The sequence below is a fragment of the Ptychodera flava genome, chromosome 9 (assembly GCF_041260155.1).
Source record: "Ptychodera flava strain L36383 chromosome 9, AS_Pfla_20210202, whole genome shotgun sequence".
NCBI lineage: Eukaryota > Metazoa > Hemichordata > Enteropneusta > Ptychoderidae > Ptychodera > Ptychodera flava.
The window spans coordinates 10,093,782-10,117,261 of record NC_091936.1 but is presented as its reverse complement, the minus strand read 5'-3'; the positions used below and the strand labels follow the sequence as shown (position 1 = coordinate 10,117,261).

The following is a 23,480-nucleotide window of genomic DNA, read 5'->3' as shown; positions in this document are numbered from 1 at the left end:
AAGAACATATATACAGGCATTGCCGCATAATTTTTGGGCTCTGAGGGTTAAACGGTGTCAAATGTTGCTGCAATGTCAGAGAGTGTCCGCCAATTCGTCCATATTTTTTCTGTAATTTTATTTAGTAATTGCTACACAGTCTATTATAAACCACATATCAATAGTGAATGCACTGATTTTGACTGGCCCTCTGAGAATAATTGACATTAGGTTTCAGTTATGCTGAAAGCTTGAACACTCAATTGCATATTTAATGAATTTTTTATGATTATTTAATGAATTTCTGATATATCAGTACTGAATTCACAGGTATATGGGACAACATCAGCAATGGTAGTCAAAGGGTCTATGTAAGCTTCACAGAGTTCACTTCATTCAGGTGTTGGTACCTTGTAATATTTCGCATGTTTAGTTGTTTCTTTGAAAGTTTCCATTGGAATGCATTTTTATAACTTTCCACATCCCTATTGCCTGTCCAGAGATCTAAAGTTGTTGATGAAAGATAAAGCAGTCAATACTCCTGCAATCATAGACATTTGAAGTGACTCTACCAGGAGTGGCAATATATACATACATGTTGCAGTCCATCACAATCGTTCCAACCTCCCTGCATACAAGGGCACATAGCAACCTATATGACGATTAAACACCAAGACATTTGTTTTATTTTCATAAGCCAAGAATGTATTTCTTGATAAGTGAAACTCAGCTTATCTGAAGGCTTACAATTCTTACAAAGACTAAAGTGCTGTCACAATGTAATCACAGTCCCTCAACCCGACTTTGATATAATTAATCTGTCAAACTACTTACTAGTATACTGTGCCACATTGGCATATTTGGGATAAAACATTGCTACCAAATCAATACAAAAGCATCAAACTTGCAAAACTATTTATTTCAAAGTTAATGAAATTGTTCTGAATGCTTTCAAGTATTTCTATTTGAAAAACTAGTGTTAAAATCACACATACCACATCTATGACTATTTTTTATTTACAAAATTGTGCCATATTGTCAAGCGTTCACTAATTATGGGGATAATAATAAAAATATATATACACTTGTACTTTATAAAGTTTGGAATGGACGATGAGGAGTAAAACGCACGCATACCTCAGTAGAAGCAAAAACATGCCCTGAGAATCATCACAGTTATGCCCCACCCTAATGCTCTTCACTTTGAGAAAACAATGGCAGTATTGAGTCAGATATCATGAAATCAGGAAATAATCTGCACTTCTCCAAAATGGTTAGAGTTTACAACTGCTTGTCAAATTTATTTTAAAGTAAAGTACCTTTAATAAAATTTGTCTGGTGTCTGGATGGGTAGGTTTCTCACAAAAGGATTAACCCTTTGAGTGCTGTAATTTTTCCCATCAAAACTTCAGTGCAACATTTTACCAATTTTTATTAGCCCTCTGCACCCTGACCCCCTGGTGACCTATGATGTCATACCGGCGGACATTTTTTTCCGAGCCGGGTTCAAAGGGTTAACTTTTCTTGAATTTCTTTGATAATTTTGGACCAAATGGATATCACATTTCATCGACTACAGTTTCTTATCAACATTTTGGCAAAAGTCTGAAAAAAACCTGACTAGGATGCATTTTACAAAGGCGGCAAAAATTGACTTTGGTACTCAAAGGGTTAAAAACAAATTGGGTGTTCAAAGGTATTACAAAGCAAAACTAGCTATTTTCTTTATCCAAGCAAAAAAAAACATTGTGCAAGTAGTGTAATATGTATTTACATTGCTTTATTTCAGTTGTGTTTTTTTTACCTGGCCAGAGGGTAGATTTGAGGAAAGGACAGCAAACAAAATTTTTTGCTAAAGGTGCCAAAGTAACACATGATAATACGTGCCAAACTTGCAGTTATTTAGTGAACCGCAAGTTTCATTGAAATTTTTTCATCCAATGCTTACAAATGTATAAGCATGCTAATGTTGTTGGTTTTGAAATGCCAAGATTACACAAAAGTTCAGTTCTGAGGTGTTCAGAGACGAGGACAGGTTCTCAATGAATACAACCTGGCTACGAGAGGAGAGTTACATTCTATGAAAGAAAAGAAATATCACAGATATAGAAAGTATTGGTAAACATGGGACAAACTACCTGTCAATAGGTTAAACCCAGAATTCAAATGGACCACAATACAAACAAAAGCGATGTGCACGAGCATGCTTTAAATTGCTTGTATTTCTATGAGCAGTTGTACACATGGGTTTGTTTGTACTGCCATCACATGATTTTTTGGATGTACTGCTGAGTCTGGAGAGGACCGTGACTGTGCATCCTTTGTATTCCAAAATAGAACCATTAAGTTTTTTGTTACACAAGTTTTTCAGTGATATTGTTAAAAAAGTATAATAATCAGTACCACTGGATGATTTTTTCTCTCACAGCAACATTACACTCACTGTCTACAATTACTCTTACTTCATTTGAAGGCAAAGAAGTTCACATACAGTGTCTTTCTTCTTCAGTAATTGTACATCAACGGCCGACTTGATTGAAAATTATGGGTATGTGAATCAATACTGAAATATTGCTGAAAGAAGAAATTAACCACTAAGGCAGTTTCAAAATTTAATGCACAAAATATGTTATATGCTGATGATATAATAAAAAAGGCAAAACAAAAACGAAATGATAAGTATTAATTGTAAATATGTATTTGGTGGTAAATTAATCACAAATTTGTTCTTACTAAAGATATTGATGGCAGAATATGCACACCACATGATAGGCACAACCAAACTACCTCTACAAGGTCACAAATGTATAACAGTCTTTCTCAATGGAACTAAATGTCGTTAAAGCTACTTAAGACAATCTGAGATGCCACAATTAGATTTGTGTCCTGGGAACCTTGAAGTTCATCATTTAATCATCTTCCCAAGGAAAAGTAAAATTAATACAACTATTACCAACACTGGAATGCCACTACATAACATCTACATGAATATATATACAACATGAGTATGAACTGAAATCCAAACGCTAAAGCTCACACAAAACATTAGCTACTGTTTCTGGTGATTAAAAATATTTTGTCTACTTTGAAATTATGTTTACTGCTGCAGCTTTTGTTAGAGAACACAGAAACATAATATTTTTAGTCTTATTAATAATATTCATGGTTCAAATACTACGTTTTCATCATTCTTGTAAGTGGAATAATGAAAAAATGTTATATAAAATATTGATCCACGTTTATGTTGTGTCATAACAAAAGCCACAAAGAGTAATGCAACTACCTGCTTTCTCTCTCTAACACTTGAGAGGTTGCAGTGACACAAGGATTTCTGATGAAAAGTATGGCAGTGTGCTTTCAAATCACTTTGATACCAGTAAATGGCAGTTTATATAGTCTGTTTCTCAATTGAATGCCTGATGGTAAATACTTACTGATGTTATGCACCGAAGGGTCCAGTTGCAGTTTAAAGTCATTTTTGTCGCGTGACGAAACTCAACTGACCTCCTTAAAGGGACAAAGTCGGCCATTTTTCATGAATTTTGTTTTATACAAGATACTACTTATATTGTTTGACATGTTGAAAGATAATGAATAGGTGACCATGCATATATTTGAACCCGGTTTTAGATATGATACATAAAACCATCGTGAAAATGAATTGTTTCATATATCATGTCTAAAACCAGGTTCAAATATATGCATGGTCACCTATTCATTCAGTATCTTTCAACATGTCAAATAATATAAGTAGTATCTCGTATCAAACAAAATTCATGAAAAATGGCCGACTTTGTCCCTTTAAGACAGTATGCAAATTGCATGTTTATAGCGATATGCAATGGTATCTGCTTTATAAAAGAAATTCTAGTCAGGAGTCTACTCCTGAATTGAGAGGACGCTGGGTGTTCTACAGACTCAGTATGATGACGGTACAAGCAGACCACCATGAGCAAACACATATGGAAAAACATGCATATCTATATGCGTTCATGCACATGGTTTTGCTCGTACCATGGTCCATTCAAATTCGGGGTTTAACCTATTCTACATTTTCCGTAAACTTAAGTTATCTATTTCTGATGATCTCAAGTGTATGTGTTCACATCTGTTATTGACTTAGAGTGCTTCAATGGGTTACAATGTAAACCAAGAATATAAATGGACAAAACCATGTGCAAAAGCATGCATAGTAATACAAGTATTTCTATGAACGTCTGTACATGTAGGTTTGTTTGCACTGCCATTATGTGATCTCTTGGGCCTACAGAGTCTGTGGAACACATCACGTCCTTTTTATTCCGGAGTAGAACCATCATAACACATTTCACATTTACACCAACTTGGACTGAGTAGCTCTGCAAAACATTTGACAATGGGACTGGTGTGTCCGACATTCTGCTTTGTAAATTCCATAATGTATATTTCAAATATTCAGATGAAATAGTTATAATACTGGCGTAAACAACGGCGGCCGTGTGCTACTCAATTATAAATTGTTCTTTCTCTTTCCAGACCTGGTCTTTAGATAGCAAAGTTTTTACCATTCTTCATACTCCTGTAGTCCCTCATTTAGAACTCGTAACTTTTCTTCGGTTTCTTCACGTTTCTTCTCCATGTTTTTCAATTCAGCCTCTAAATTAAGTTCTTTCTTTTCAAAATCACCAACTGCAGACTGAAGCCTCTGAATGAAAGATGGGACAAATGTCGTTCATTAAAAATACTCATTCCCCTGTATTTGTAGTTTTGTTAAGTTGGATGGATCATACAAAATAGGGTACTAAAAATACAGTATGTAAACATGGCTGATATGCCCCTTTTACCATATATGGATGATATGCCTCTTTTGCCATATATGGATGATATGCAAATTCCAAGTGACCAAGTAAATTTAGTCTTGTTTACAACAGACTGACATGAAACTCCTGACTAGAATTTCTTTTATAAAGCAGATAATTCTGGTAATACAATGAATTTGTGCTGTCTGAGCAAACCAATTTGTTTCTTTCATCATTTGACATTTTGAAACAAAGATTCTTTGGAAAAGCATTTTTCACACGAAAGTGTTTTGTCTGAAAATATCCATGTCTTTGACAAAGATCTTCAATGAATGGTAGAAGTAAGTTATTTTCATCATGTTCTAGGCCTTTAGAAATATAAAACACATCAATACTTTTACATAAAATTACAAAAAGCAAATGGATGATGGAGGTTATAGATATTATTTTCTGATATATAAACTAGATACACAAACTTTTACTACACACTGTAATATGGATAGACTTCCCATTTACTGTGATTCTAAGCTTGTTTGAGAAGTTGTCTACCGCTGAATTATGAATTCTGTTGAAATGAGTAAAGAGTGATACTGTACCTCAACTTCCTTAAGAAGTTCAACTATTCTGGTTTGGCTTGCTTGTTTCTCAACTTTTGTGTCCAGAAGATCATTGGAAATTGCTGAAACGAAAAACATATCATACTATTCAGGATTTGTATGCCACGCAGTGTACAGTAATACATCAGCACTTTCTAAGATATTGCTTGCTGCCTTTTTAAAATATATTCACAAGAAGACTACTGTCAAATTATTTGATACACAGACTTGCACATTTGCATCAATTGATGTAAAAGTTTTGACAGTGATGATTTCCTGTGAAATGACAAACACAATGAGAAAATATGTTTATTCTTTTCCATCTTTTTAATAATGTTAGAAGGACACGCATTTGTTACGGAAATAGTCACAGTGAAAATTCTCTGATGCTAGCGATGTGCAGCTGATAATGACATATCAAGCACATCTACTTACTATCTGCTTCATATTGCAATTGTTTGTGTGCATCTTCAAGTTTTTTCTTATCAGCCTGCAGCATCTTTCCAAGTTCTTGTTTTACAGCTGGACTCATGGTAAGATATCGGAGCAGTCCACTTGTACCCATTTGAGATGAACCTATGATGACAGGTGATAAACAATTGAAGCTATAGTTAATGTCCCTGGATGACTGTTGCGGATTCCTATGGCTTTCCACAACTGTCTTATCGCAATCATTTATCAGATGTCTACACAGTAACTTGCCACTCAAGAAAGTCCTCTTTTATTTCAGGTACATTTTACACATTGCATGTGTCAGTGCTGAGATGACTCAAAGAAATGTAAAGGCTCTGGTGCACTATAAAGGCACCCTAACTTCATGGGTTTTCATTGTATGAAATGACTGACACATAGAAAAAAACTGCTCCTGAAAATTGGTATTTATCTTTTCCTCACAGATAAATAAAGTTCTGAACCAACATATTACCTTTTGTGAATAGTTTGGGTACAGCCTTATTGGCAAAATTCTGATTTACTGCTTCAAATTTTTATTCATGAAAAATTTGTTTTAGTACACTGTCATTAGTATCCAAGAGACAGCGATTGTGCATTTCAAACTGATGTCAAGCACAAAATGATGCGCAGAAGGTGCTGCTGATAGTCAAAACATTTATACACCTGATCATTAATGACATACACAATGTAATACAATCTCCAATAGGATAGCACACAAGCAATCAAAACTGGAATACAGTGTCATAGCATGCCATGGAGATTCAAATATGTACACAACCAGATTTATCATGGCAAATACATGCAATAAAGGTGATATTCACAATTACAATGGAAATATACCAGTGTATGGTCAGCTATATTGGATTGACTGTTATAACCATCAATATACCAATAGCCCGTCACCTTTCTAAGAAATGAGTCCACAGTTTAACATTGAATGGCTTTGCTTTGTTGAGGTATTTAGGCCCCTAAAACACCTCTCAAATTAAATTTACTGCAAAAAGGTGAAAAGACAGCCAGTGACTGCAAAATAACCAGTTTGTGATGTGGTAGACATTGGCAGACCTAATTTTGTTGCGACATCTTGGACCCTTTATGGCATAGACCACAAGCTAGTGTTGAACTTATTCAACTGCCCTATAATCTAGTCTGATTTCAGTGACGTTTGAAAACAAATTTATGTTTAGCACCAATTTCTTTAGCATACGTTCATTGCAATATCATGTACGTTATCTGTACATTATTTTGACATAACTTATATCAAAAGATTTCATGAAAAAGTAAATGAATTTTGTCTCTTTTTAGAACTGTAAATTCATTTGATTTTTTGATTAACACACCTGCCCTCTAGTTTTATGACTATATTACATGGACTGGGACCTGACTGAAACACACTGAAACCATATAGAGTTCATATAGTCTCAGGCCAGGGACACCAACAGTGTGCAGCGCTGGCTATGACCCACTTGTTATGGTGTAACCATGACTCGATTATAACATAATTTGATTAAAACTCAATGATGACTAGATTGTAACACCTTCTATTGTATGCTAGTCGTTGCTTCCCATACGTTATTTCCAGCCACTCCAACACTCTGGGATTGCATCCACAGGCTTTAAGAAATCCCTGTGTTGGTTCAATATGTTCAGAAACCTCTAATCTTTTCATCCCTGATTCCTTGTAAACAGGTCCATGATAAACAGTGATAACAATGGGTTTGAGCCAAATTATGATGGTGAATGGGTTAAAAAAGCTGGACCGCATTATGTACTGGTACATAAAAACTAATGAACTTGTCCTAGCTTAGACTGAAAGATCCGTCACTTGAGGGCGCTCTCCACATTCTCTACATGACAGATCTCTCAGTCTAGTCCTAACTACACAATTCCAATGTTGCAACTTCATTGACAAATACAAATGAACATTTGCAAGGTTTAAAATTCCCATTTAAAGTCTTATTTGACAGCAATTATCAAAAGTATAAATTACTTTGAATTGCCTCGCCATTCTGTGAGAGGTAATCACTGCAAGAATCCACATCTGAACTAGGTGACTTCGATTCAGTCTTTATATGTTCACATTTGATACATGCTGGGGGTTGCATACTGCTGTCTCTGTTTTCATCTCCATCTTCCGTGGTCTGATGATCTGATTCCACTACAGTGCTGATGTCTTCTCTATCTGTACCAGCACTTCCGCTTTCATTATTTTCCCTGCTGAAAATGACAGTTGAAGGAAGTCAGTATGTAACTGTGTGCTGATAAGGTTTGGTGGTTATGGTCTGAAGATGTCTGATGAAAGTTAGATGTGATATCACTCATGACTGATCTTGCTCGAACGCTCTGAATTTATGCATTACAGAGTCCTCATGGAACACTCAGACACAACACAAAACATGTGTCTGGACACTTCATATGCTCAAACAATCCCATCGTTGCCTCTGATGCCAGCCTCCTCTCCTGAAATATGTCATCGACAAATTCTGGAAGTATGCAAATGAACTGCACACCATTTGTGTACTATTACTGGTAAACAATTAGTCTAATCAACTGTGTATGCTGCATTCTAGGTGAAAGCAGTTGCATGCTGACTGCACCAATGAAAAATAGTGACAACATCACTGTTCGCTCCCATATAGTTATCAAAACAAGTTAACAATTGTATGAAACATGGACATACATATACAGACAGACTGACATACACAGACTGGCACAGAGTGATGACATTGACCCCAAGTGTGCCTTGGCCCATGGAGAGTGATAAAGATATAACAAACAGCTGAATGTAATGATAAAATAGTTAAGTATAGGCCTATACAGGCACTGAGAGTGAGTATGTTACAGCAATTTGATTAGTTTCTTTTCCTTTTCTACTTCTGTGATAATCTTTAAGACAATCAATCTGCAAGGCAGTTTATGTATTGACAAATATGTTATCTTTTACAAGCACACAGTAAACTGTTCTTGATTTTTCATTTACAATATTTGACATGGACTGAAATACATAACATGCAACCAATGTTTACACTTTGCCCATACACCAGATACATGGAGAAATTTCAACATAAAATCATCAACTCAGAAAACCCTATACAGGGAAAAGTAAACATTGTTTTCTTCCAGAACAGCTGGTGCATCCACATCTGGAACAACTTACAAACTTAACCAAGTACACAAGGATGATGACACAAGAGATAAAGTTAAACTGTGGTGAACTAACTATTCCTTTCAAATCCTTACCTAACTTGACATCTTAAACTAAAATACACTGCATGGTTAATTACGCACAAAAATACATCGGGGTGGACCATTTGATGAGGGATGGTGTCTGGAAGATCGATGAGGTACATTATCTTTTTTATCTGATCCATTGTAAATTCTTTTTTCCCCACTCTCCCACCTTTTCTTTTCATCAAACCTTCTGTGGCTGAATTTTTTATTGGCATTTGTTTGGAATTTTTTCAAAATCTGCCAGGATTTTTTTACCGCATTTCAACACCAAATAAAGTTAACCATATCAAATGCTTACTAAATCACCACATTATATACTCTTAGTTCCAGTAGGTATAAAATTACAAAAAAAATCTTAAAAATACAAAATGAAAGATATCCCAGTAAAACTGACAGTTTCGCAAAGTTGCCCCAAAAATTCAAAATTCCGGATTTCAACTTAATTTCAATATATCTTATTAACAAAAACCCTAAGAACCAGTTTACTAAATATCAAAGCAATCAGACTGGTAAATTTTGAGAAACAAATTTTTTGACCAAAAATGAGAAAAATTGCCCCCCAAAATACAAAATTGCAGATTTCATCCTAATTTTAAATATATCTAATTAACATAAACCCTAGGAACCTGTACACTAGATATCAAAGCTACCAGATCACAAGTTTTAGGAGAAAATTTTTTGACCAAAAAAGGCAAAAATTGCCCCAAAAATAAAAAAAAAATTGCCAGTTTCAACATACCTTCAATACATTATATTGAGATTAATCTTAGATACCTGTATACCAAATATCAAAGCTATCAAATCAGTAGTTGTTGGATAAAAATTTTTTTTATCAAAAATTGGGAAAATTGCCCCAAAATTACAAATGAAATATGAATATCAATACAATTTGTACAAGCATGACTGAGGTCATTCTGAGGAACATAAATATGAAGTTTCATAGCAATCAGACGAGCGATTTCAGAGAACAAGATTTTTTGACTAAAAACTGAAAAAATACCCTAAAAATACAAACATGCAAATTTCATCCCAATTTTTGCATACCTAAAGAAATCTGCATACCAAGTTTCAACCAAATCTGACCACTGCTTACTGAGTTTTAGCCATTTGCAGGATTTTTCCTTTTTTCCCCCTCATTTGTATATTTTTGGCACTGACATGTTCATTTGAAGAAATTCACATCTCCACTCCGAGGTGCACCTGTACACCAAATACTAACACAGTAGGTGCTACATTTTAGGAGTTTTTGATGTGGACATACATATACAGACGACATTTTCCCACCTTATACGATTACCTCCCATTTGCATATATACATATGCATATATGGGAGCTAAAAAACCATCGCCACCAATTTTTTCTCCTTGAATGATAAAAAAGATTCTTTGTTTTCTTGCCTAAATACATCATGAAAGCACAATATTGAAATGGTAATCTGAAGATATGAATCACAGGGCTCGAAATAATACCTGTCTGCCTGTCCCGGACAAGTGAAATTTGGCCTGGGACAAGTAGTTTTGAAAAGTACTTGTCCAAGTGGACAGGCAGGTTTTTTCAGCCTGCAACCAGTATTTCAACCTATTGACTACAGCAAATATTCATAAGTCTAAATTTATGTACCTTTTAACATTTTAAAAATCTTTATTTGGATATTTACCTGTCAGAAAAAAGTAAAAGAAAGTTCGATAATATCTAATCACTGTTTACAGGAGGCAGCCATGTTGATTTATCTAAGGTCACGTCTCAAATCTCTTAAATTGGGAGATTCTCAGAGCTATCTCAACACCAAGAGCGCTGTTACGCCAGTTTGCATACAATACAGACATGAGTTTGTTGAATTGAATTGAAATTAGTATAGTTTCTTAAAATAATTTGTGCCATTTTGGACAGGTACTTTTCTCACTGGGACAGGTACTTTTTATTTTGACTTGTCCAGTGGACAGGTGGTTGAAAAAAAGTATTTCGAGCCCTGCTCAAGAGTGAAAGAATGTCTTGCATATAACAATGCCAGCTTGGAAACTATAGAAACATGTGCTGCCAATAATTAAATATTCTGTTGACATCTCAACAGCTACAGGTATATGTATCTAATTGACAGGCTATCTGTGCTGATAAAACCTTCAGTATCAGTAAGCTCTGTTGATTCTGGAGTATGCAACTATGGTATGCATCACATACTATTCAGTACCATCAGATATTTACATTTATACCCACACTAAGTATTGCCAAATTTATCCAATTTACCAATGAACACACACGACCCTAGCTGTATTTTTCCACCACTGACTGAAGGTATATAGTCACGTAAGTGATTAACTACAGCCCTGGAAATTTCTAGCATTTGAAGTAGACACTTGATTAACACACACTAATAATTCGTCCAGACACAATTGATTTTCAAAACACACACTGGAAATGTTCTGGAATGTAATCATCATTCAGGGACAATCCAAGTTGGTAGGTTTCCTGATGTTTACAAGTACCACTCTGAGGTTGTGGTTTATCTGCAGGGATTAACAACACATACCTTTGCACTGCCACAGCTGGGTCAGGGGTTTGTCCAACTGGCGTATCCCTGCAGTTCTCTCTATCTACAGACTGGTCACCATCGCTCTCTTCAGATCCAGTTGCACTGTCTGATACAGCATTATGAGAGTTTCCTTTGCGCAGTTTTTTCCTTCCTTCACTTTGCACTGAGCTGTCACTGTCAGAGTCTCTACTGAGTTCTCTGTTGATGAACACAACATGGTCATTGGGAATGATGTGTGATGTACACACCTTAAGGTAGTATGCACCTTGAAAGTGACAAATTTAAACTTTTGCTTCAACTTTCCTCAAGGCACATTTCAATAATTTTCTTTCAAAATCAAAAATAAAAATCGGGGGTCACTTTGCAAATTTTGGTGCTAGAGAAACAAATTACCAAAGATTTACTGATATTTGAAATTCAAAATGGCTGCCATTCCTGTGTTAACTCTATGGAGAAAAGTAAAATTTTTGATTTTCGAAAAACTAAGATGATCAAAAATTTTCTTACACCAAGAGCTTTGAAATGAACCCCTGGCCAACAAGTGGTAGACCAACAAAGTATTGTAAAAGTTTAAGAATCGGTATATCCTGAGCACATTCCAGTGACAATGTTTACTTTAACATAACTGTTGTGCAGATTTCCACTGCTTTTCCATCACAGAGGTGAAACAAGGACTTAATTGCAAAGTCTTTTCTTTAAGGTAGTATGCACCTCGAAAGTGAAAGACTTAAACTTTTGCTCAAAACTTTCCTTAATGAAACTTTTAGCCATTCTCTTACTTAATCAAGAATAAAAATTGGGGGTCACCGTGCAAATTTTGGTACTAGAGAAACAACCCAAGATTTACTGACATATAAAATTCAAAATGGCCGCCATCCCTGTGTAACTCTATGAAGAAAAAATAAAATTTTTGATTTTTGAAATACTAAGCCAATGAAGTTTTCTTACACCAAGAGCTTTAAAATGAACCCCCACAAGTGGTATACCAGGAAAGAATTGTAAAAGTTTGGGAGTCTGAATATCTGTCCCCAAGATGCTTTCTACCTGAAATATTGTCATGCTTGAAAAGAATATCAAGAAACATCCCCTGTCCATTGTTGTGGTGGTGAAGTTGCTACATACCTTTTTCTCATGATTTCACCTGCTTGTTTTATTGGGCTTTTCTGTGGAATAAAAGGATACAACACCCATTAGCAACTACAAGTAGACTTCATAAGGGATTTTCATTGGTCGGGATTTGGCCCTTTCCTTCTGCCTTTTTGTAACTTATGGAAAGCCTTGCATAGCCTGGCTCAGCAAGCTGGCATAGAAAGCAAGGTTATGCAATATTTCCTCTGGGTTTTCTAGGGCACAACAGTGTGTAGTTGAGATCAGATTGTTCAGGGCACATCAGCATAAGACAATGGTCAGAAGCCATATTAGGTGCATTGGGAAGGCCATAATAACCACTGGATGTAAATCTAAAATATGTGTAATATGCTTATTTATTATACATCTACCATCGAGAACAATAGAATTTTGTGCGCATTGAAAAGGCTGTACGGAACGCCCGTTCCATAACACGTACGGTTTCCAGGCGCCCCATCCCCTGCAGCTGTATCTGCGTGTTCAGTGGTGAACAGTTCCAAGGGACCCATTGGACCAATGCCAGAACTTGACTCTCGCCTGCTCTGTACGTGTGTAGTGCACATTCTCCAGAACTTGCAGAAGCGCGCCGAGATAGCGTTCCACACTGGCGCGATAAAATCGGAGGAAAAATTGTCGACATTGCACGAAAACGGTCACTACTCTGACAATTTGATGCCCTGGTCACGAATGTAAGATGTACGGTATAATAATAAGGTTATTACGAAAATACCGCAAAGGATGCACTCGGACATTGGCGCCGGGCATCACCCTCCGCTTTGCATCAGGCAATATGCTGCGCCAATGTCCTTGTGCATCCTTTGCGGTATTTTCATAATAACCCCATAATATTAGACTTTTAGTACAAATAATTGAAATAAATTAGACAACTAAATTTTCATTGTTATGGTGTAGCTACCAATGCTAGTATACAGGTCTATTACCTTTGACGGACTTCTTGTATGATAATGGCCTGCATTAGGAACTTCAGCGACACGGGGAGTAAATCTAGTCAAGAAGTGAAGAAATTGTAAGAAATTAAGCCAATAAAAATTATGTGTATGTATAAGGTACATGTAACCATTTATACTTAAGTTTTGTGCTGTAACAGTGGAATTCAGTGATTGTCATCAATCAAGCACTGTCAGAATGCTTCTGTCTCTTTTCATTAGACTCAAAACTGCAAAATATATGTTACTGTAGTTGCATAGAATGTATTGTACTTCACAGACATTGCATTTATTCATGGTGTTAATAGGCAAAACTTGATTAAACCAACTGAACAACTGACCTTCTAAGCCGATGAACATTTTAATTACTTCATGAGCTTCCAAATGTGCCCCAACAAATGGTACACCAAAATGTATCATAAAAGTTTGAGAATCTCAATGCTGTCCCCGAGGTTACATTCTACCTCAGTCCTGAAGCTTACCGTCTTGATGCGATGCAAGAAGGCATATGGCTCAGCAGTAGTTTCACATATTCCTGTTTTCTGTGGTGTTCTGCTACAAATAGAGCTGTTAGACCACTTGTATTTCTGAAAAGCAAACATGTAAAAGTCATGTATATTACAAAACTTAATGAAAAAGTTCAATATTTTACTCTGCTGCGTGAGTGTTATAGCTCAGTTGTCCTGAATTTTTAATACCTTTTCTTCTTAATGACTGGAAATTGTAATGATTAACTTTAACTAAACTAGAGGTAATTTTTGTATTGGACAAGTCTGCTTACTTTTATAATACATTTACCATTCCTAAATATCACATACAAAATTTGTCATCACAGATAATTACTCCATGTCATAGCATTGAGGATTGATACTTTCTCAAGGGAATGTCCTCACGTACTATTAAACTCTATATCTATTCCCATTAACAAATTAAAGCCATATTAACAGCAACCACCACATGCTGCTACTGTGATCTTTCAATGTTTCTCGATGTCCAGTTGATGGCCCCTTCTGCAACATGGGTGAGGTATGAAAGATTTATCAGCAGCTATGTAGGTATTCATGTCACTAAGTGCAATGATTGTCTCTAGTATCATTTCATAGAAATGGTTTCAAACTATAGTATTGTATCAGCTTATCTTGCATTGTGAGTAAATGTGTTCTATAATGTCAAACCTTAGAGCCTTGAACGCTGGCAAATGACACACCATGATCTTCCCTTCATACTTACTCAATATTGAGGTTGCACTTGGCTTCTACCAACTTTTTGATATCGGCTAACATTCCATCTTCCCGTACAATAAGATGGAGCGCGGTGTTTCCAGCTTTGTTCTGAGTGTTTAATGCTTTGTTTTTTTCATCTGTAATACCAAAAAGAAAACAGTGATCTTCCCTTCAAAATTAACTTACATTATAACAAGTTGCCTTTGTTATAATTCTATGTGATATTCTAATATATCATATTTCTTAATCAACAGACCCCTATCATGACAGAGTGTTTCCTGCATGTGGCCTTTAACCCTTTGAGCGCAAAAGTCAATTTCTGTCGCCTTTATAAAATACATGTATATACTAAGCCTGTCATTTTTTGTAGACTTTTGCCAAAATTTTGATTAAAAACTATAGACAATGAAATGTGATGTCCATTTGGTCCAAAATTATCAAAAAAATTGCAGAAATATTCTTAAAAATATGTAAAATGTTGCACTAAAATTTTGGTGGGAAAAATTACAGCAATCAAACGGTTACCAGAATGTTTCCATTGTGTAGGGACCTGAACCTGACACTTACCTGGTTTAAGTTTCAAGGCACAGTCACAGATGGCACGTATGGCATCTGAGAAAAACTGTGAGCTTGTCTCTCTCTTCATCAACATGTCCACAAGAATCAATAAAGGTGTCTGTCCCTTTGCATTGACAATAACAATATTGTTGGGCATCAAGTTCAGTAAACTTTCCAACTGTTTAAGCCTAGGTTTTGATTTGATCGACCCCAGACCAATGATGGCACGATGGAACGCAGAGTCCCTCTGTGGAGTGAGTGCATTGGGATTGTATCCTTCTCTGGTTATCAGGTATCTCACCACTGCCACTTTAGCTGCAAATGTAACAAAAAACTTCATGAAACAAAACAAAAAATTACTATAGTAATGTCTTCTCTTTGAAGACGTTTTTATCTCTTCAGTTAAAGAAGTTCATTCTAGAATTCAACACTATGCTTTATGTTAATTCAATAAGGCATTGGTGCGTAACATTTTGCAACATATGAGTACTGAAAAAGTACATGTCTTCAATTGAATAAAAATAAGAGTAAATTTAATGTTTATTTTGGCTGAGACCTCAGAAATAGAAATGGGACATTTCTCAATTACTGTTAAAATGGACTTTATATGCAAGCTTTACCTGTAAGAATGTATACAATACACTGCATTCTATTTGAGTAATTATCTTCCTAACATGGGTTATACAGATAGGAATATCAAAGAATTTGCCATATAAATCAATAATTCAAGATTTGAAAGTCAGGACAATGCCAGTACTATTTAAAAAAAGTGATAATTATTATGAAATACCATAGCGTTAACGATGGAATAAATCCAAATTGAAAATCAGTTGTCAATGGCACTTGACAGCAACAGCTGATTGAAGAATTGTGTAGGCACTGTACAAGAACTCACTAAATAGAGACAGCACAACACTCGACAAAAATAATTTCAAGTAGTGTGCCCTAAAACAAAAGAGTTTCTCAAACATCCTTTGAGTCAATTGAAAAATTTGTGAAATGTTCTTGAGTCACAACGCGTACTTTCCTATTCAACTAACAATTTTTTTGAGTCACAGAGAATATTCATGGCCCACCAAATGGGCTTAGAGGGCACAATGATCATGTACTATACACAACTGCAATAATGTATAGTTTAGTGCTGCGGTACAGATAGAAATAATGGCATGGCGTACCTAGTGCAGAAGCCCAGTGAAGGAGTGGAAATCTGTAGTCAGGTTCTGGGTCAGGAATAGGGTCGTCCTTCTTCAAACCTTCCTTGCAATATTTCTCTATGGTTTTTTCTAACCTTACTTGTTCTTCTTTTGTGAAATAAGTAATACTGGCCAAGACTTCCAGCAGCTCATGATGCTTTGATTGTTTGCATAGTATTTTGGAACAATACGGAGTAAGGGTGCAATGGTTGACATCTGTAGAGTCTGTTGAGTTTGAGGTAGCCATGTCTGTGAAGAAGGGAAAAACAATAAATTTCCAAGTTTCCAGAATGTCATAAGCTGCAGTCATTTTACCAGATACAACCCTTTTCCTGCAAGACAATATCACTTCCCGATCAGCCAAGTCAGTAAAAAGCGGTATTGAGCCAAAACATGACGTATTTTCACCTGCTTGGCTTGGTCTGTTACAGCATCTTTAGTCAAAAAAAATTAAGGTTACAGTGTTTGTTTTCAACAGCTTCCAAATGCACAGTATTATGTTAACTACACCATATGGAATACGTTGTGTTTCATTAATTTTAACCATCTTGACCTGGTGGTGAAATATGGACTTGGTAGGAAAAGGGATAAACATACTTTAGCCATATACATCAACTCAAAACTGTGTATATATCAGTATATGGTATCATCAGGTCCTTTACATGTACTTTACAACAAAACATGGATACATGTGATATTTTGGCTCAATATTGGTCAGACTGTACACACTATAGCTATGCTGTTAACACAACACAATCAAATACCTACAGTACACACATAGGTTGTGCTTTTGGATACAAATTTAAATACACAATACTTGACTTAGTTTACAGCAACTTTTACTCTTCTATTTTTTTATGTGTTTAATTTTTACCCATTTTCTGATCCTCTATTCTAAATATCACTTGAACATATTATTAGAAATTTCTTTTCTGATGGTTTATTTCTTTTCGAATCACTATATTTTTCATATTATTTCTTTGGATATCATAGACATGCATACAAATGGCTTACTTTGTTTATTGCAAGATATATTAGGATCCTTCATAAACAGACGTCACATGACAATATATGAAATTTCAGTGACTGACATCAATTTTGCCATGCAAATTGCGCTGCCCAGCAACATAATTATGGCCTAGCAATATAATCATCAGCCTTTGTAATAGGTAACGTGTGTGAATTGTTTGAAATTACAGATCAGTATATTCTATGCTGTACATGAACATACTATTCTGCATCTTTGTATCCAGTGTTCAAACATTCTTGGATGCATGATCAGAACATCATGGCAGGGAGTTTTATACAATGAAAGTGAAACTTTGAATCACTTAAGCTATTTTATTCTGAGGACACACTCACTCTCAAACTTGTTTCCATTAATTGATCAAATTTGCTGCTTCTAGGCTTGGGAGAAGAAAAGAAAAACCTAAAACAAAGTTGTGATGGGTGGTTTTAAAATTAGGTAAGCTTTGCATTAAGGGAACTTAAAGTTAGTTGATCTAGAGAGTTGGTAGATATACAGTACACTGTATACAGTATACTGTATTTCACAACTTAAACTCTGTGTAAATTTGTGACAGATTTCTTGGAAATTAGCTGAAATTGTACATGAAGGTTATTTACACAATTGGTTTTGCATTCTTTTCATTTTTCATTATTTGTATTTGTATGATGAAATGTTAAAAATGCCCATTCCTAAATCTTTAGTAAACTTCTCTGCCTACATGATATTTTGCCTTCACAAGGCCAAGTGAACAACTTATTTTATAGGGGTTACCGTTTCACCAACACTGTGAGCGATGTAACAATCCTCATTTGGCATAAAACCTTGATATAGGATGACTAGCCCTGTCAACATGTTCCCATCATTGTTTTGGTACATACACAACATATACTATTGACAGTTTTTACCAAATCTCTCATGTCTTGCCAAAGAGTTGTTCCGCGTTGTTAAATTTACTCGCTATGTATTACAGTAAGCCTGCAGTCACACTGCAAGGCACACTAGGTCTAAAGGGGGATGCTCTCCCAATCAAAGGACTTCCTAAAAATGTAACATGTATTTTGATGTACAACAATTTGATGATAGTTTTTCTCTAGTATAATGAAAGAATTCTTCAGATTGGAAGACTTTGTGATGCGTAACGGTTTCAAATGTTACAGGGACATTATTTGTATCTTTTGACTTTTTTTTCATTTTTTCATGACGAAAAAAATCCGCCATTATAGGCCTTGTCGTCGACTTCTTGCAGCTTGTAGGCATTTGAAATGCCCATTATAAAATGTGCTCTCTAGCAGAAAAGAATAGTGTATCTAAAAGAGCAGGATTGGCGCTCAAGAGCTCAATGAAAAACTGACCATCAAAATGTAACTGAGCAAACGGCATCGGTAATAGGGAATCCCGAAACTGCAATACTGCGCTTTCGACTTTCACTTCGCGTGGTTTATTTTTTTTACATGTGGATGCTTACAGTGGCCCAGAGAGCAGTTAGCAGTGTGGTCTGATCACAGGTACTAGTTCAACCTTGCCAACTCTGAGGTTAAAAGTAGCCCACCATAAACCTCAGACCCAAGGTTTTTCTATACAGTGTACGCAAACGGGATGGAAGTTGTCTATGGTCGACCGTTTTTTTGACATCTTTCAGTAAGTCGAACAACATTATCAACTGCTCGTTTGCAACAATATAAGGTCCAAAGATACAATAATGTCCCTTTAATAGATGAATTCCAGGACATGACTATGACATTTAACAGTACAAATGGAGTTGATCCACATGGTGAAAATACATTTTTCATGAAATTGACAATTTGCTGTATGCATCGATCCTAGCCCTGTGTACCGTGCTGTGTTCCCAGCATTATACAGCCTCCAACCACAGCCCTGCTGACTCTCATAGGAAAATCTGACAGACGCGGTCCAAATTTGGACCGCACACAAAAAACTACCTTTTTAACTATTTTTGGCTGAAATCATCTTGATTCAGCTTTGTGCCTACCTGAATAACTCAATCGCTCACAGACTGCAAAAGAATTTGCTCTCGTAACGTCCAAAACTGTTAGTTTACCAGCGATTCACGACCAAGGGTCCAGCGGCCAGTCATATCTTGCTAATGGCCGTCCACTGGACCCTTGACCGTATATTGCTGGTAAACTAACGGTTTTGGACGTCACGAGGGCAAATTTTTTTGCAGTCTGTGAGTGATTAAGTTATTCGGGTAGGCATAGAAAGGAATCGAGTTGATTTCGGCTGAAAACAGTTAAAAACAGTATTTTTTTAGTGCGCAGTCCAAATCGGGACTGTGTCTGCCAGATTTTCCTATGAGAGTCAGCAGGGCTGTGTTGAGAGGCCCTATAATGCCGGAAACACACAGCATCTTACGCAGGGCTAGCATGGATCCACGCTGTATGTCTCTTGTACATACATGTACAGATGGTATCACTTATTATTTGATAAATGTCAAAATATGCAAAGAAAGCAATGGTGAACTTTTTCAGAACATTGATCACCCTCAAATTTGATGATGAACATACTGGTACACTTTTTAAATGCGCAAATATCTATTACATCGCGCAGAGCTATTCTGTCAAAAGAAGTCTCGAAGTTTCCGTATCGGGAGATATTCTCTTGATCGGGGGTCAATTTTTCTCCAAATCGGGAGATTTAAACCCCCTTTTGGTGTAGTGTGCCTTGCTGTTACACTGTCGAGTAACTGATGTTTTCGGACAGATCAACGATGTAACAAACGGATTAATCCGGCATTTTACATATCATGTACATGTAGTACTACCACAGGCGCTTCCATCGTCGGTGTTGCAAAGCCTTCTTCTCACTTGTTGTATCTACACACAACGTCTGTGTTGTGTAGCGAATTGGCGATTCGAAGCGCCAGTGTGCAGAACACTCACAGGTGCTCACATCAACCAGTGATCGCGAAGCTCCCTGTAAACGTACATTTTAAGTACGTTTACAGGGGGCTTCACGATCACTGGTTGATTTGAGCACCTGTGAGAACACTGGCTTCTCTGACAAATCATACGTTCTGCAACCCAAAGCAACACAGTTCCGTCATCATATATTACTGATCTTATGAGAAAACGTGTAATACAGAGGGACTGTAGTGAAACAATTCTCATTCATTAGCAAAAGCAGTGTAAACAATGCAAATCTTTCCGTTGTCGTGAAAAATTTAAACTTCCAGTTCAGAATTTGCAAAAGGTTCAGACACTTAAGAAACTGTTTACTTCAGCCGACAAGAAGGTTGTTACGGTACATTCTTTCGGCCACGCAACTTAAGTCTTTGCCAACGGCTTACCTGTGCCCCAGTTCTCGACTTCTATAAGTTACAAAAGGACAGCAGAAGAGGCGTCGGTTGAAGTCAAATCTGCCGCGGGTCGAGTGAAAACAACAGGAAGCTCATGGTCAAAGGTTACAGTTGCCTCCGCGTACCCTGATGAGCCGACCAAACTATTTCCACTATTTTAGAACTGTCATTTTTGCTTTCATTTACTAATTGTTTAATTCTATATGTAAATTAACTTGCAATTTATCTTTAGAGATAGATATAATGTAATATTAATCAATATACTCGAAAGAATCACGACCCAAAGAATAATTATGATGTACACTAGTACGAGGTTAATTGGTCAATATGGCGACTTTTAAATGTATCGTGCAAGCTGTCTGTCTATTTTCGTTGATAACATCGGCAACTGCCTTCATTGAAGGTCTTTATTGCGGAAAAGAGAGTTGTTACGACGGTAAGTTTTATTGTGATCCAAAAAAGGAAAAAATGGGCGCATTGGAACGCCGGGAACTCACAGACCTGTACGCAGGGCTACCCCAGTATCATACGGTTCCCAGACACTTCGCACCAAAACCACTTCGCACCATACCATCTCGTCCCATACCATTTCGCACCAAAACCACTTCGCACCAAAACAACCTCGTACCAAAACCTCTTCGCCCCAAAAATCACGTCGCCCAAACCATTGCGCCCCAAAAACATTGCCACTTCAATCCTCAATTTATCGCTAACCGTTAAAAGCTGAAAATAACCACCACTGCCTGTGAAGTTTGGGTTCCCAGACACTTCGCACCAAAACCACTTCGCACCATACCATCTCGTCCCATACCATTTCGCACCAAAACCACTTCGCACCAAAACAACCTCGTACCAAAACCTCTTCGCCCCAAAAGTCACGTCGCCCAAAACCATTGCGACCCGAAAAAAAACACGACTTTACTCCCCAATTTATCGGTAACCGTTAAAAGCTGAAAATAACCAACCACTGCCAGTGAAGTTTTAATCACCTTTCTACCATCCCGGGACTGAAATCTTGAAATTGTACACATTTCGAGAAAATGACATCGCATCGTGCAATACCGCGCACGGCACCTGATATGTACCATTTACTGTAGTAGTTTGTGTGTTTCTTTTTTCTAATATATGGTATGGTTTCATGGAAGAATAAATGGTTCGTGGTAGCCAAGTTGCAGGTAAAAACAACGTAATGATACATCGTAACATCGATGTTTTAGGACGAGTTGACGGTAAGCGAAGTGGTTTTAGTACGAGGTGGTACTTGGGGCGAAGTGGCGTTGGACGAGGTAGTACTTGGGACGAGGTGGTTTTGGTGCGAATGGTTTTAGGACGAAGTTGTGAGGGGCGAACTGGTTTTGGTGCGAAGTGTCTGGACCCCGAAGTTTCAATCACCTTTCTTTCATCCTAGGACTGAAATCTTGAAATTGTACACATTTCGAGAAAATGACATCGCATCGTGCAATACCACGCACGGCAAATGAAATGTACCATTAGTAGTTTGCGTGTTTCTTTTTTCTAATATACCGTATGGTTTCATGGAAGAATAAATGGTTCGTGGTAGCCAAGTTCCAGGTAAAAACAACGTTATGATACATCGTGGCATCGATGTTTTAGTACCAGTTGACGGAACTATACTTTAGTGAAGTGGTTTTAGAACGAGGTGGTACTTGGGGCGAAGTGGCGTTGGACGAGGTAATACTTGGGACGAGGTGGTTTTGGTGCGAAATGGTTTTGGGACGAAGTTGTGTGGGGCGAAGTGGTTTTGGTGTGAAGTGTCTGGGCCCCTATCATACCGTGGCTAGACAAAGCTGTGATATCGCGCTCGCAGCGGTACTGTGGCTTGTCGATCGCGCTCCGGTCACCAAGGGTTGAGCGCGGTCGATAAGCCCATGGAGAGACCTCCAATGATAAGCCACAGCATCGCTGCGATATCACAGCTAGGCTAGACCCCGGGGCTAGACAATCATCCCACGTACGTTATACACTAGCTGCAGTACAGCTCGATGTTTTGTCTGGGTATTTGGGTCTGCAGTTTTGACGTCCAACCCAAGTACCCAGGCAAAACCTCGAGCTACACGCCCTAAGAGTTAGGGATGGCGAGAGAGTCCGGCTTTGGATACGCCGCCTCCCAACTCCTACGAGTATGGGGTTGCACCCCTATGTTCTGACACCCCTATGTTCTGACACGTAGTGTCAACAAATATTTAAAGGCCGAGGCTATTGCCACGCGCGTGTCAATAGCCAAGTTGTCTATTGCCACGCGCGTGGCAATAGCCAGGTTGTCTATTGCCACGCGCGTGGCAATAGACAACCTGGCTATTGCCACGCCATGGTTTTGAACGATAATTCTGAGATGTTTTTTTGACCTATAATTGACTCTCTCAATGGTTCACGTCCTGAATCCATATTTTTTTGCTGATAATTCGGTAAATCAAACGTAATCTGTTGCTCGGCATCAGAAGTAAAACATGACCGACCGTCACGTCTAATGAAAACGCGCAACGGACTACATCCATTGATCTCTGAGTATTTATCATAG

General features: G+C 37.1%; 2 protein-coding genes across 5 annotated transcripts in view; one reads left to right on the top strand and one right to left on the bottom strand.

The window, feature by feature from the left end:
* Nucleotides 1-636: 636 nt before the first annotated feature.
* On the bottom strand, nt 637-22,009 carry LOC139139959 (protein phosphatase 1 regulatory subunit 12A-like). Of its 4 annotated transcripts, none has more exons than XM_070708929.1 (12): nt 20,933-21,057; nt 16,599-16,865; nt 15,433-15,738; nt 14,873-15,002; nt 14,125-14,229; nt 13,637-13,700; nt 12,690-12,730; nt 11,565-11,765; nt 7,797-8,023; nt 5,789-5,929; nt 5,354-5,436; nt 637-4,663 (listed from the first exon to the last, which is right to left on the bottom strand). In XM_070708929.1, the coding sequence occupies exons 2-12, from the start codon at nt 16,861-16,863 to the stop codon at nt 4,520-4,522; spliced, it is 1,707 nt and encodes a 568-aa protein (XP_070565030.1). In that variant the 5' UTR covers nt 16,864-16,865; nt 20,933-21,057; the 3' UTR covers nt 637-4,519. The 4 variants fall into 4 exon arrangements, with proteins under 4 accessions (XP_070565030.1, XP_070565031.1, XP_070565029.1 ...); XM_070708930.1 differs by having other exon boundaries at nt 7,797-8,020; XM_070708928.1 differs by lacking the exon at nt 20,933-21,057 and adding an exon at nt 21,679-22,009 and having other exon boundaries at nt 4,328-4,663; nt 7,797-8,020.
* LOC139139964 (dnaJ homolog subfamily C member 25 homolog) overlaps nt 21,240-23,480 on the top strand; it is a 15,293-nt gene continuing 13,052 nt past the window's right edge. The window contains exon 1 of the mRNA XM_070708937.1: nt 21,240-21,377. Within this exon, the coding sequence (XP_070565038.1) occupies nt 21,269-21,377 (109 nt within the window). The 5' untranslated portion in view covers nt 21,240-21,268. The remainder of the gene's footprint in view (nt 21,378-23,480) is intronic.